The 14,476-nt window shown below is 53.4% G+C and overlaps 1 protein-coding gene across 2 annotated transcripts in view; it reads right to left on the bottom strand.

Moving 5' to 3' along the window:
* The window catches only part of CACNA1I (calcium voltage-gated channel subunit alpha1 I), a 134,972-nt gene that overhangs the window by 69,595 nt on the left and 50,901 nt on the right, over nt 1–14,476 (bottom strand). For both annotated transcript variants that reach the window (XM_033233891.1, XM_033233890.1), the window contains exon 5: nt 2,686–2,783. In XM_033233891.1, coding sequence (XP_033089782.1) covers nt 2,686–2,783 — 98 coding nt within the window. The remainder of the gene's footprint in view (nt 1–2,685; nt 2,784–14,476) is intronic.

A 14,476-nucleotide genomic window follows, 5' to 3' on the forward strand; every position in this document is an offset into this window, starting at 1 on the left:
GTGCCGAGTATACGGAGGCCACCTTTTGGCTCATTTCCCAGTAAAGGCAGGCGGGGCACGTGGGAGAAAATCACACACTGTTGGGGAAGGTGTGCTGGTTTGGTTGGGTCCTTCCTGAACTGCTGTTTGGTCACACTGGATTGCTGTGTGACCCTGGACTGGCCACGACCCTCTCTGGGCCTCAGTTTCCTCATTTGTTAAATGTGGGAAAGATGGTTTTGAACTCGGTGATCTTCAAGAAGCCCTCTGGGATTGGAGGGGATGAGAAAGACAGAGAGAAGCTGGCCCTAAAATGGTCTCTCCGCATGTCACCTCCCCGCCCCCAAGGGGGTCTCCCCAGGGCAGTGGGAAGGGGCCGGACTGGTAGAGCTGAACTGCCCTTCCCACTACCGCACAGCTTTGGTTCCCACTACTCACTCGCCCTACCTCGCCTCCCAACCCTTCCCAAGGACCCTCACAGTAGCACTCAGGACCCCCAGCGTTTCCTATCATATTGTGACCTTGAGACCCCAGCCCCCAGGGCCCCCTCTGTGCCCTACCCAACCCAAGCCAGTCCCTCTCAGAACAAAGCAGGATTGGGCCACCCTCCAGGCTCAGACAGCTCTGCCACCCTCCTGGTCACCTTGCTCCACAGATATCCTGAAGCATGTGGCCTCTCCTGCCCCGCCAGGCACGCCCAGACTGACCGATGCATTCTGCAAGCCCAGGGTCAGGCCAGCCCCACAGGGCACTCAGGATTGATGGACCACAGAGGTTGGCTGGGTGGGGTGGATGACAGAGCCCCAAGGCCCCAGGGCTAGGAATTAGGGAAATGGGGCTAGTACTGTCTGTGGAGGAGGAGCAGGTGCCAGGAGACCTGTACTGTTTGGCAGATGGGGAAACAGAAGCTTAGGCAGGGAAGAGAAGCAAGGGGTCAGACAGAGCCAGGAAATAAGCTGGGCTGAGGACAGACAGAACTCTGTTCAGATTCCAGCCCTGCTGCTGAATTGCTGTTTGACTTTATGTGAGCCACTTTTTACTTCTCTGAGCCTCCCACAGGTTGTTGAGCCATCAGATGTCAAGTTCCTGGACCACAGGAAGTGGGTAGATGCCTATAAAAGCCCCATGCAGCCAGGCGCGGTGGCTCACGCCTGTAATCCCAGCACTTTGGGAAGCCAACGTGGGTGGATCACCTGAGGTTAGGAGTTCAAGACCAGCCTGACCAATATGGTGAAACCCCATTTCTACTAAAAATACAAAAATTAGCCAGGGTTGGTGGCACGTGCCTGTAGTCCCAGCTACTCGAGAGGGTGAGACAGGAGGAGAATTGCTTGAACCCAGGAGGTGGAGGTTTCAGTGAGCCGAGATCATGCCACTGGACTCCAGCCTGGGCGACAGAGCTAGACTCCGTCTCAAAAAAAAAAAAAAAAACCCCAAACCCGGGAAGGCAGGTAGGGCCCTCATCCTCTCCTTCCCCAATCTCCACCCCATCCCTAAAAGAGAGCAGTAAGGAGTCAGAAGACCTAACTGGTTCCAGCCTTTGCTACTCACTGGCAGTACATCCCTGGGCAGGTAACCTCGTCTCCAAGTCTTAGTTTTTTCATCTGTAAAATGGGAACAGCTCACCTCCCTCAGAGTGCCTGTAAGGCTCAAAACAGGTCATGGACATGAAAATTCTGTAAGGCTGGGCAGATGTCAGGGCTTATGGTTGCAAGATAACCTCTCTTAATACTAGGTGGGTGGGTAAATGGATGGATGGACAGGTGGATGGGTGGATGAATGGATGGACAGGTGGATGTCTGGCTGACGGTACAGATGGATGAATGGACAAATGGAAAGATGGCTAGAAGGATGAGCAGATGGATGGACGGATGGACAGGTGGATGGGTGGACAGGTAGATGGATGGACAGGTGGGTGAATGGATGGATGAGTTGATGGATGGATGAGTGGGTGGATGGGTGGGTGGGTGGATGGATGGATGGGTGATGGGTGGATGGATGGACAGGTGGATGGGTGGACAGGTAGATGGATGGACAGGTGGATGGATGAGGGACGGATGGAGGGTGGGTGGGTGGGTGGATGGATGGATGGATGGGTGGATAGACATGTGGATGGGTGGACAGATGGATGGACAGATGGGTGGGTAGACAGATGGGTGGGTGGGTGGATGGATGGATGGATGGACAGGTGGATAGGTGGACAGGTGGATGGATGAACAGGTGACTAGGCATATGGGTGAGTAGGTACATGGATCTGTGGTGGGTGAATGACAGAGCTCAAGTTCTAAGTCAGTCAGCATAAGTGAGGGAGTCAGGTTTCACTGCCCCAGTGAAATGCTCTATGATGTCCTCCTTCAAACTAAGCAGCTTCTTTTCCTACGGGTGCTCACCTTGACATCCTATGAAGACTACTCCCCCATAAACCCTTTGTTCCTGAAAAGCCAGACTCCCCAGCATGCTCTCCAGGCTCTCCCGGGACTCAGAGGCATCGGGGCCACCTGCCAGTATCTTCAGGTCCATGAGCTCCATGGGAGCAGGGCACATCTGTCCAGACACCGCAGGATCCCTGTGCCCACCCAGGCCCTGGTCAGTCTTCTCCTAGTGAATGAAGCAGGGTGGGGGATGGGCACTGCCTAGGCAGGCCAGAGATGGGTTGGCCAGGGATGGATCAGCCAGGAATGTGTGGACAGAGCGGGGCTGACTCACTGGGCACGCGGTTGATGGCTTTGAGGGGCCTCAGGACGCGTACAGTGCGGATGGCCGACAGGTTGATGTTCTGAAGGTCCAGGGAGTACTCGACCATCCTGCAGAGAAAGGGGAAAGAGTGAGAGATGGTGCTGGAGGCCAGCTGGGGTCAGGGCCCGGGCCACAGCATTCTCCAGCCACCTGCACACAGCTGCCCAGACAGGGCAAGTAAAGACAGCGGTCGGATCTCCAGCTACATCCAGCCAACGTGTGGCCTGGGGTTGCTTCTGTGGCCCTTGTCTCTCCCTCTGTAAATGGCGCTGGTGACAGATGTGGGCAGGGGCTCAGGGCGTGAAGGGAGCACAGACGTTGGGCCCCTGCTGTGTGCCTAGCACTGTGCCAGGTGGCTCCTGCCCTTCAGGCCCATCCTCCTGGCCCATGGCTCATGTCAGCCCCAGTTTCCAGAGCAGCCTCTGAAAGCGGAAGGAACATCTCCTGCACCAAACAGCTCCATGCCCCACAGTCCTTCCACGCTCAACCAGCCCTGCAGCTCTTTGGAGGCAGTTTGCCTCCTCCAGGAAGTCTTCCCAGATCTCCCGCAAGAGGCAGACCTCTGACGTCCCTTCATGGTGGAAGCACAGCAAACCTCAGTTTCGGGGCACTGGGAGATGGGTCTGGCCTGCATTCCCAGGATCACCCCCCTGCCCCCATCACCAGACCCTTCCCCCAGCACCTCCCACCCCAGGACTTCAGCGCTGCTGCCAGCTCCACCTGTCACCACCCATGTCACCACTGTCAGTAGGAAATGAAGGCTTTTCCTACTCGCTGCACAAACCTGTCCGACTGTTGTGAAGCCGCCACCCCCTCCCGCTGCTTGAAGAGTCATTGAGTGAAAGCTCCGTTCCCTGAAATGCCACCATCATCCATCCCCCCATCCGCTGGAGCGCAGACTCAGGCTCCTGCATGCGCGCGTGCACACACACCTCCACATCTGTGTGCACACACGCACGGTCACACACCTGCATACAGAGTCACATACACGCACACAACCACACACCCAGTCACACACATGCACACACCTGCACACACACACGCACACACACGGTCACACACTTGCACACAGTTACACACATGCACCAGCCACACACCTGCACGGTCACACACCTGCACACAGAGTCACACACATGCAACCACCCGCACAGTCACACACCTGCACACAAAGTCATACACATGCACACAATCACACACCTGCACACACACACACCTCCACAGTCACACACGCACACAACCACACACCCACAGTCACACACCTCCACACAGTCACACACGCACATGACACACCCACACACAGTCACACACCTCCACACAGAGTCACACACATGCATACAACCACATACACACACACACAGTCACGTACACAGCCACACACCCGCACACAGTCACGCACCTCCACAGAGTCACACACATGCACACAACCACACACTTGCACACACATACACTTACACACAGAGTCACACACATGCACACAACCACACACCCACACAAACATACGCACACAACTGCACACCTGCACACACACACTCCCTTCTTGGACATCCTCATACATGCACCCTCCTACTCAAGCCCAAACGCAGATGAGGGGGAGTGACCCAAAAAAGTGACAGAGACCTAGAACTGGAGACAGAGACCTAGAGCTAGAGACAGAGACCTTGGGGACCTGAGGGGGAGGGAGGAAGGAGAGAGGGGGAGCTGGCAGAGAGAAGGGAGAGAGGAGGGGGGCAGGGGAAGGAGCAGGAGGAGGGAACAGAGGGTTGAGGGAGGGGCGGGGAGAGGAGGGGGTGCGGGGGAGGCGGGCAGCAGCCAGGCAGAGAGGGTGAGGGCCGACGGTGACCTGGAAGGGGCAGCAAGGGAGCGGGACTGCATGAGGATTCTGCGCGTGGGTGAGCCCAACTGTCATTTTCACATTTTGTAGAAAGAGCTCTCCAGGCAGCCGGGAGACACGTGTGACGGAGGGGCTGCGGGGGTGGCACACACAGGCACATAAACAGGCGCTGGCACCCGCGGGGCCCAGGACTGCCGAGTCCCATCACAGGCAGCCAGGACCAGCTCCAGCCAGCCCTCCCCACCATGCCACACCCCCACACAGACTCAGCCCCTCTTCCTCCTGCCTTGGTTTTCCAGATCCTGTGGGGGGCGGGGTGGGGGACAGTCAGTCCCTAGGGAGAGCTGGGAACGCCCTCAGGCTCAGTTCATGCTTTGCTGGATGAGCTGGAGGTGGGGGCTCCCAGCCCACACCAGACTGAACCCACCCATGTGCTGCCTTCCCAGGGCCCAGAGGGCACACCTGCCCAGCTCTGGCAGGCACTCATCGAGGACTTGTTCCCATCCCCATGAAGCCTCGCCATGAAAATAAACAGATGCCTGCAAGATGGATGGGTAGACAGAAAAGCAAGGCTGTTTGAGGCCCTACTGGGTGCCGGGCACTGTTCTCTTTACCTATGGGAACCCATTTCAATCTCCACTCATTTGAGCGCGGGCCCATTACTCTCTCCTGCCACAGCCTCTCTCCACTCCACCACGGACCAGGGCAAGCCACATCCATGACTGGCTCATTGAGAGAGCCCTTGGAATGACCCCCTGCTGGTCCCTAACTCCTGTTCCCCACAGGGCCACCCAGCTCCACCTTCCCCGCCCAGTCTAGGACTGTTGGCTCTCAGTTAAGTGAGGGCATCAACCATGGCCCCTGCTCCAGGATAGGCTGGGGGGTAAGAATGCCCCCGTGCACAATTCAGCCCCTTGATGACACAGAGTGTTTTCTTTTTTCTTTTTTTTTTTTTTTTGGAGACGGAGTTTCACTCTTGTTGCCCAGGCTGGAGTGCAGTGGCACTATCTCGGCTCACCACAACCTCCGCCTCCCGGGTTCAAGTGATTCTCCTGCCTCAGCCTCCTAAGTAGCTGGGATTACAGGCACGCACCACCATGCCCAGCTAATTTTGTATTTTTAGTAGAGATGGAGTTTCTCCATGTTGGTCAGGCTGGTCTCGAACTCCCAATCTCAGGTGATCCACCCGCTTTGGCCTCCCAAAGTGCTGGGATTACAGGCGCGAGCCACTGTGCCCAGCCGACAGAGTGTTTTCTTGCATTTTGTGTTTCTCTACAACAAGGGGTGGCAGGAAAAGACTGACCCCGGGGTCTTCAATGAGATATGAGTTGTGACTGGATGTCACAGGGGGACCCACGATGACCCAGTTAGTAACTTTAGGGTCTGAACACCTCCCAGACCCCAGCTTTGCCACAGGAGGCTGATCAGACACATGTGCTCTTGGCTACAGACTTGGGCAACCTCCCCGCCATCCGCCCCAATCTTGGAGGGGAACGGAAGCAGCCGCTGCCTGGCAGTGCATCTGAAGCTCCCAGACACTCTGAGCTAGTCCAAATAGGACAGACCCGGAGCAACACACTGGCCCAGCCCCTTCCCCTCACCCTGTACCTGACCCTGTGGGTCTTCAGCACAGGAACACACCTTCAGTCTACATCTGCGGCAAACATTCCCCAAATTCCCCCTGAGAACCCACCAGGTACAGCCCTCAGACCCCGGTGAAAAGTTCCCCCAAGAAAACGTTCCTGTAGAATCTGGTGTCAAGATCTTAGCTCTGAGCTTCCTGGCAACCAAGTCAAAAAAGGAAATATGATGTTACTGAGTTCTTAGCAGCATGAAAGATCTTGACACTGTAGATCCTTCCAGGGAATCCATTTTCTTAAACATTTCTACTGGGTCCTAACTCTTACTTCTCCACTTCATGGACCATTTGGGGGTATTCTGCGGTGGTTGCATCTCCTGTCTGGGGGAATGAGACAGCGTATAAATGCATTCAGTGAGGAAGAAACATAGGTGCACAGTGAAGAAATGAGTAGTTCTCATTCTTCTCTGAGCAGAAGAGGTTGGAGAGGAGGACACCGGACAAAGATGGAGAGAGAGGAGGGAAGAGGGAAGAGCACTTATTTGGGAGGGAGGAACTGTGGGTTTAAGTCTCTGTCCCGGGAACCTCGCTGTCTTGACAATGACTCCATGCACCAATCGGCCCAACCTGGGACAGCCTGCTGACAGTTCCACCCTCCCTGTCTTAGCCCGGATCACCAGCCCTCTGTCCCGACAGTGGCACAAGCCTCCCAATTGCCCTCCTGCCCCCTGCTTCCTCCCTTACGTCCCTTCCTCAGTCAGCAGAAATCTCCTAAACTCAGATCTAGCTGTGTCACTCCCACTTAAAACCCTCAGTGACTCCCCATTGCCTTCAGAACAAAGAGACCTTCAAGGCCCTCCGTAATCTGGCCTCAGTCCATCTCCCCTGAGTCTCTGCTCATCCTAGGTGCCGAGTTAGGCACGAGCACCATGTCTCAATTTTTGCTGAGGCCACCTGGGATGGTAGAAGCTATCTCCCTCCCCTTCTCCTCTTTCCACCCCAGTGACAGCCAAGACAGCTGGGACTTCCTGCCCACATTCCAAAAAGAGAAGGTAAGGAAGGGCCGCCCTGTGGGCTGACTCCCCTCAGGCCCCAAATAAGACATCGCTTATGGGGGTGAGAAATTAATTCCTAATTACACAGTTACTTTATCACGCAGCTTCAGTGCTAAAAGTCTAAAAAAGAAATCAACAAAACCTCCCCACTACCTCCTGCCAGCTCCTAAGCGCTTAATTAGGTAAGTAATGTTGCTTTAAAGAGAGCACCTTCCATCCTGAAGTCTCCCCAGGAGGAGGTGGCTGTCTTCTGGGGAGAGGGGCTCTGGCGTGGCCAGGCTGGTGGAGGGACCGTGCCAAGGAGGGTAGGGAGGGCGGACATCATTTCTTCCCAGCACCTTCTACTTCGACCTTATTCCTTGAAGAGCCTCCCTCCCCAGCTCCTGGCTCCTAGCAGAGGTCCAGAGACCCAGGCCTGGTCCACCAGAGGATCCCATGCCCCCAGCCGGGCCACCATGGTTGGTTCAGGATAGGCATGTGATCTCTGGTGGACCACGAAGGCAGCCCAGCCCATGAGCGAGGACTGCAGGGAAGAGGTCCTCTCCCTGACTGAGCCACAGCCTGCAAACGCGGAGGCCACCGTGGCTCCGTGGTGGCCTGAGAATCTTGCCAACATAAAGGAAGAGTGAAGCAAGAGCTAGAGAGAGACAGGCTCCTGACCGCATGCTTGGAGGACCTCCCTCCAGCTGAGCCCAGATCCCTGACCTACCCTCTGCTCTCCCCGGTTATTTGAACCAGTGTCTTCCTTTTGGGTTCTAGGTCCTGCTTGTACTGTTTCTGTCAACTGGAACTCAGGGTCCTGGTTGGTTTAGAAAAGGTTATCTGAGCACTCACTACCTGCCACGAGCTTCATGCCACTTCCATCCAGTACTCCTCTCTCAGTTGGATTACGGCACCCACTGTGGATGAGGAAACTGAGACAGAAGGGGCCCATGTCAGGCCAGGCATGGTGACTCATGCCTGTAATCTCAGTACTTTGCAAGGCCGAGGCAGGTGGATTGCCTGAAGTCAGGAGTTCAAGACCAGCCTGGCTAACACGGCAAAACCCTGTCTCTACTAAAAATATTTTAAAAAATTAGCTGGGCATGGTAGCGCATGCCTATGTAATCCCAGCTACTCAAGAGGCTAAGGCAGGAAAATCGCTTGAACTCAGGAGGCAGAGATTGCAGTGAACTGAGATTGCGCCACTGCACTCCAGCCTGGGCTATAAGAACAAAACTCCGTCTCAAAAAAGAAGGGATTCATGTCCCACAGTCAGGTACCAAGGGACCCAGGAGCTCTGTGTGACCTGCCCCCTCTCCCACTGCATCAGTCACCAGCAAGGCCAGAGCAGGCCTGCGTCTCCGGCTCAGGAGCATGACCCTCTGCTGACCAGGTGGGCGGAAGGCACAATGCCCACCACAGCACTAGGACCAGGGCCAGCATCCTCCAAGGCAGTGCCACCCGATGGTCAGAGTACAGAGCTGGGTTCCAATGCCAGCTTGCTGCTTGTGCACCATATGACTTTGGGCAAGTCACTGACCTGAAACGTGTTCATATACAGATCTAGTGCTCAAGGAACAGCCAAGAAATGTGAGCTATTATTGTATCGCAGCCTCAACTGTTACCTCAGTTCACACGCGCCCACGAATCACATGAGGCCCTCTCCAGACCCCACCCACAGGCAGAGATGAGCTCTTCTGCCTGGTGTCCCACTGATCCTCGATGAGGGCACCTCTGGGCGCCTGTCCCTGTTCCTCAGAGCAGGGGCTGACTCAGAGCCCCCGCTGGGTCCCCAGTGCCCAGCCCAGGTTCTGACTTAGAGGTGGATTCCCTGTGCAAGCTTGTCAAACAAATAATTTGAGGGACAAGATCAGAAAAAAAGAAAAAGAAAAAAGAAAAAAAAAAAAGCTTGGAGCTGACAAGAAGCCACAAGAAATGACTGAGGTTTAACATCTTTCCAGGAAATACCCCGCCCAGGGGATGATTTCTGTGTGCGGCTGATAAAAATAGGGTGTTTCCTCAGTCTTCACAAGGGGCCCACGGGGGCTTTCTTAAAATGTGATTTAAGATGTAGCTAATGGAAGGGAAGCTGAGATGCTGGAAATCACAGATCATCTGTCAGGAGGCAGCTCTGTGATGACTCAGGCTTGTGTTGGTTGATAACTAGACCACCAGCCATTGCCAATATCCGGGGACCCAGCACACAGTAGGTGTTCTGTGGAGAGAGGGAGGGAAGCGGGGAGAGGAGGAAGGAAATAACGGAGAGGATTTGGGGGTAATAACATTAACCCTTGACTGTGGCCAGCACCTCAAGATTTATGGGTCCTTTCACCCATTGCTATGGTCTGAATATTTATATCCACCTAAAATTCATATATTGAAATTCTATTCCCCAAGGTGATGGTATTAGGGCCTTTGGGGAGGTGATTAGATCATGAAGGCAGAGCCCTCAAGAATGAGATGAGCACCTTTTTATTTTATTTTATATACAATTTTTTTTTTTTTTGAGATGGAGTCTCACTCTGTCGCCCAGGCTGGAGCGCAGTGGTGCAATCTTGGCTCACTGCAACCTCTGCCACCGGGTTCAAGCAATTCTCCTGTCTCAGCCTCTCGAGTAGCTGGGATTACAGGCGTCTGCCACCACACCCAGCTAATTTTTTGTAGTTTTTAGTAGAGACGGGGTTTTGGCCAGGCTGGTCTTGAACTCCTGACCTTGTGATCCACCCACGTTAGCCTCCCAAAGTGCTGAGATTACAGGCGTGAGCTACTGCACCGGGCAGCACCTTTTTAAAATAGGCAAAAGGAAACTCATCAGCCCCTTCATGTGAGGACTGAAGTGAGGACTCAGTGAAAAGACTCATCTATGAGGAAGTGGCCCCCACCAGACATCGAATCTGCCAGCACCTTGATCTTGGACTTCCCAACCCCCAGAACTGTGAGAACTAGATTTCTGTTGTTTATGAGCCACCCGGTTTATGGTATTTTGCCAGAGCACCCCAAACAGACTAAGACACCTGTCTTAGTCCGTTTTTTGCTGCTGTGACAGAAGTAGAAAGACTGGATGATTTATTTTTTAAAAATAAATTAATTCGGTTTACAATTCTGGAGGTTGGGAAGTCCAACATCAAGGAGCCGCATCTGGCGAGGGCTTTCTTGCTGTGTCATCGCATGGCAGAAGGGTAAGAAAGTGTGTGTGAGAGAGGCAAGGGGCCAAACTCATCCGTATCAGGAACCCACTCCCACAATAACCATCCCACTCCCACAATAATGGCATTAATGCATCCACAAGGGGTGAGTCCTCATGACCTGGCCACTTCTTAAAGGTCCTACCTCTCAACTCTGTTGCACTTAGGATTAGGTTGCCAACACATGAACTATGGGAGACACATTCAGACCACAGCAACACCCATAGTTCCTTGCACAAACCTATGAGGCCAAAGAACAGAGGTGATTAAGCCCACTTGACTGATGCTCTGAAACCAACTCAGGCCAAGCTCAGAGTACAAGGGGAATTTAGGGGAAGAATGCTGGGTTGGCCACAAAGTTGAAGGATGGGCTGCAAAGATAGAACCCAGGCAAGTGGGAACCAGGGCAGCTCCAGGAACCTCAGTGGCAGAAGACCTGGACCTTCTCTCTCCAAGCCTCCATTCAGGTGACTTTACTCCAGTGGTTTATCTCTGGGTAGAGTTGCCAGATAAACAGAAGCTTCCCAGTTAAATCTGAGCTTCAGATAAACAATGAATAATTTTAGTATATGCCTCATGATGTCTGCCTCCCGTGAAACTTAGCTCCATTACTCCAGAGTAGTCTTGGCAGCATGCAGGTGGGAACGGCTGCTGGGAACCAGAGAGTGGGCTCTGTGTGGGGCAGAGATGCTTTCAGCTCTACCAGAGCCTGGGGGAAACATTCTTCTCAGGGGATTCACCTCACTGCTTTCTGAGGGCTAGTGAGGCTTCCAAGTCCTCAGAGGCAAATCAACTGCTTACATTTCAGCCTCTGGAAAGGTACAACTCCTTCATGTCATGGGTGAGCACGAGGCCTGGGGGCAGCCAGACCTGAGCAATCCCAGATCTGATCCACAAAGGCTGAGCGTGTCCTGAGGCAGGCTACCAATCTTTCTGAGACGCCATTTTCTTATCTGCAAAGTGGGGTTAACAATACTAATTTCTGGGGATTGTGAGGATATAACGCCATCATGGGTGTAAGCCCAGATCAGTCAGTTAATGATAGTTCACGGTAGGCCACCTAAACGGCTTGGTTGCCACCAGCCAGGGTGCCCTTGTGAACTCCAAGAGTAACAAGACCTGGCCTGGGGTCCTCCCTGTCCAGCATCCCTTTCCAGCCTCCCCACCCCCAGCCATGTGGTAGGGGCAGCGCTGACACATCCTGCCAGGGGTGGGCCTTCACCTCTGTCTGGCCTATAGGAGCTCTGCCAACCCCTCCCTCAGTGATTGGCTTAGGGATGAGCACGTGCCCCACGCCAGCCAATCCAAGCCAAAGAGGCTCAGTTTCGGTACTGGTTGGAACTGCTGGGAAAGAAAAGGTGTGTCTGAACTGGAGGGAGTCTGCTCTGAGCCCCGAGCTGCGAGCCCCAAGCTGCCTGCCACCGAGAGAGATCCAGGGATGGAAGTCAGCACAGACTAGCAGAGCTGTGGGATGGGAGCACATACCATCTAGAGACATCTTTCAGGATTCTAGAGCAAGCGAGCCCTGAAGCTGGAGACCCCTTGGCTTTTCAGTAGAGGAGATGGTAGACTCCCTTAAACCAGGTTCAGAGTTTCCGTCCCATGTAACAGAGATAGTCCTTCCTGATTCATGATTGACTCATGTCAGGCACCTCAGCCCATGGCCAGAGAATCTCTGGTGACTTCCCCCAACATCACACATGGCAGCTACCATCCTGTTTCCATGGAAACGAGCCTCCACAGTGACCATCACCCTCTCTCCCACCCCATCCCATATGCAAATGAGAAAAACACAGTAAGGTTCCCACTGGAACCTTCCCCAGTCCACGCCCACCCAACAGCAGCTCAGCTTAAAGAAAATGGCTGCAGATATCCTCTCCCCAGATCTTTAGTGCCTGGGTGCAACAGACAGGAAACAAACATGTAATGATGCCTCCACAGCTCTGGGGACTTCAGGATGACTAGCCTTGGCTCTGCCCTCAGAGCACCCAGTGCATCTGAGCATCCACAGCCGCAGGGCAGACAGACCTGTAAGTCCAGGATAGATCAGAGTGTACAATCAATGACAATACCAGAAGGGTGCCCTGGGCTTCAAGACATTCGGAGGGCTTCCCATACCCACCAATAGTGCACACAGAGCTGTGCAGGAAGGCCAGCTCCAAAGGCTTCTGGGCATCCCAGTGGTCACCTTCTGATCCCTATGACTACAACCGGATCTGCTGGCAGGCGCTGGGCTCTGTGGAACTTGCATAGGTTGGTATTGACGTTAGAGATCTCAACAGAGCCCTGCCCCTGCCCAGCCAGTGCAGGCAGAGCTCCAGAAGCTCTGACCAGGGCTTGGAGACATGGTCGAGCCACAGCTTTGGCAGAGGGTGAGTGAAGAAACTAAGGCTTGAGGAATGTGGCTGACTCGGAGTGCCCCCATGATGTGTATTCTCTCTCTTTTGACCTTATCTGACCCCAGGGAACAACTCTTGTTTGATTTAGCCAAGTTTAATGCTTTGTGCTTTCCTAGCCTCGCTGCAGCTCAGGTGTCCATCAGACCCAGTTCTGACCAAATGCACTAGGGAAGGGAAGGATCCTGGAAAGAATATCTCATTTTCCTGACCCAAGTGGACATGTCCTGTCACTCTTCACCCTTCCTTCCTGTCTAATTCAGACATGACACCCACGGCTTCACCAGCTGCCTTGTGACCATGAAAGAAAGGCCTGGAAAATCACAAGGATGTCAGCCCCCACACTGCAGAACTATCACCAGTAACCAGAACCTTGTGTTATGTCAGAAAAAAAACATTATTCAGGATTCAGGATTTGCTTAAACCACTGTTGGTTGGGTTTTCTATTACTTGCAGCCAAATGCATCCCGGACAAATACACCCAGCAAGTCACACTGAACCAGTACTCAATCCTAGCCGGTGGAGCTCAGCTTCCTGAGTTCAACTCCTGACTCTGCCCCTTACCAGCCTGTGACCTCAGGCAAGTTACTTCCTGTCACTGCCTCATCTGTGAGGTGGAACTGACCACAGCCCTCACAGGGCTTGTCTGACCGTTCAACAAGATGATGCACAGTGTGAGCACTCAGCAGTCGGCGTCCTTATTTTTATCACACTCCTGGAGGAGGCATCAGAGAAATAAATTCTCTTTGCCTTTTAAAGTCCCACTGATGGGGCACTTTGGACAAAAGGAACTCTCAGCCAGCAACCTCAGCAGGGACATACCTGCCTGATCTTTCTAGAAAGCCCTAGCCCAGAGCTGAGGAACAATTCTTAGTGGCTTTTTGTTTCCCAAGAGCCTGTAAGAGTCCGGGTGGAGAAGCTGTTCCCAGCACAGCATTCCAGAGACCATGTTTCCAGGGTACAATAAATACTTTTTTTGTCTTTTCTTTTTTTTTTTTTTTTTGGAGACAGGATCTCACTCTGTCACCCAGGCTGGAATGTAGTGGCGCAATCTTGGGTCACTGCAACCTCCGCCTCCCAGCCTCAAGTAATCCTCCCACCTCAGCCTCCTGAGTAGCTGGGACTATAGACACACACCCCCTTTTTTTTTTTTTTTTTTTAAGCTGGGGTTTCACCATGTTGCCCAGGCTGATCTCAACCTTCTGAGCTCAAGCAATCCATTCACCTCGGCCTCCCAAAGTGCTGGAATTACAGGCAAGAGCCACTGCACTCAGCCCAGGATACAGTAAGTCCTAACCCAGCCTCTCCTTCTCACTCTGTAGCCAAAGTGCTAAGTTACTGATGTTACTGGTATCTTTATTAATACTATTCATGATCACAGAAATTCTTTTTTTAAAAAATGTTTTAAAGAGATGGGCTCTCGCTATGTTGCCCAGACTGATCTCGAACTCCTGGGCTCAAGAAATCCTCCCACCTCAGCCTGCTGAGCAGCTGAAACAATTGGCACACACCACTGGATCAGGTGATCAGAGACGTTCTTTTGAGACTGCGTCTCACTCTGTCACCCAGACTGGAGTACAGTGGTGCGATCTTAGCTCACTGCAACCTCTCCACCTTCCGGGTTCAAGCTATTCTCCCGCCACCCAAGTAGCTGGGACTACAGGTGCGCACCACTACGCCCGGCTAGTTTTTGAATTTGTATTTGTATTTCTTTCTTTTTTTTTTTTTTTTGA

Source organism: Trachypithecus francoisi, unplaced genomic scaffold (genome assembly GCF_009764315.1).
Source record: "Trachypithecus francoisi isolate TF-2019V2 unplaced genomic scaffold, Tfra_2.0 Lachesis_group14, whole genome shotgun sequence".
NCBI lineage: Eukaryota > Metazoa > Chordata > Mammalia > Primates > Cercopithecidae > Trachypithecus > Trachypithecus francoisi.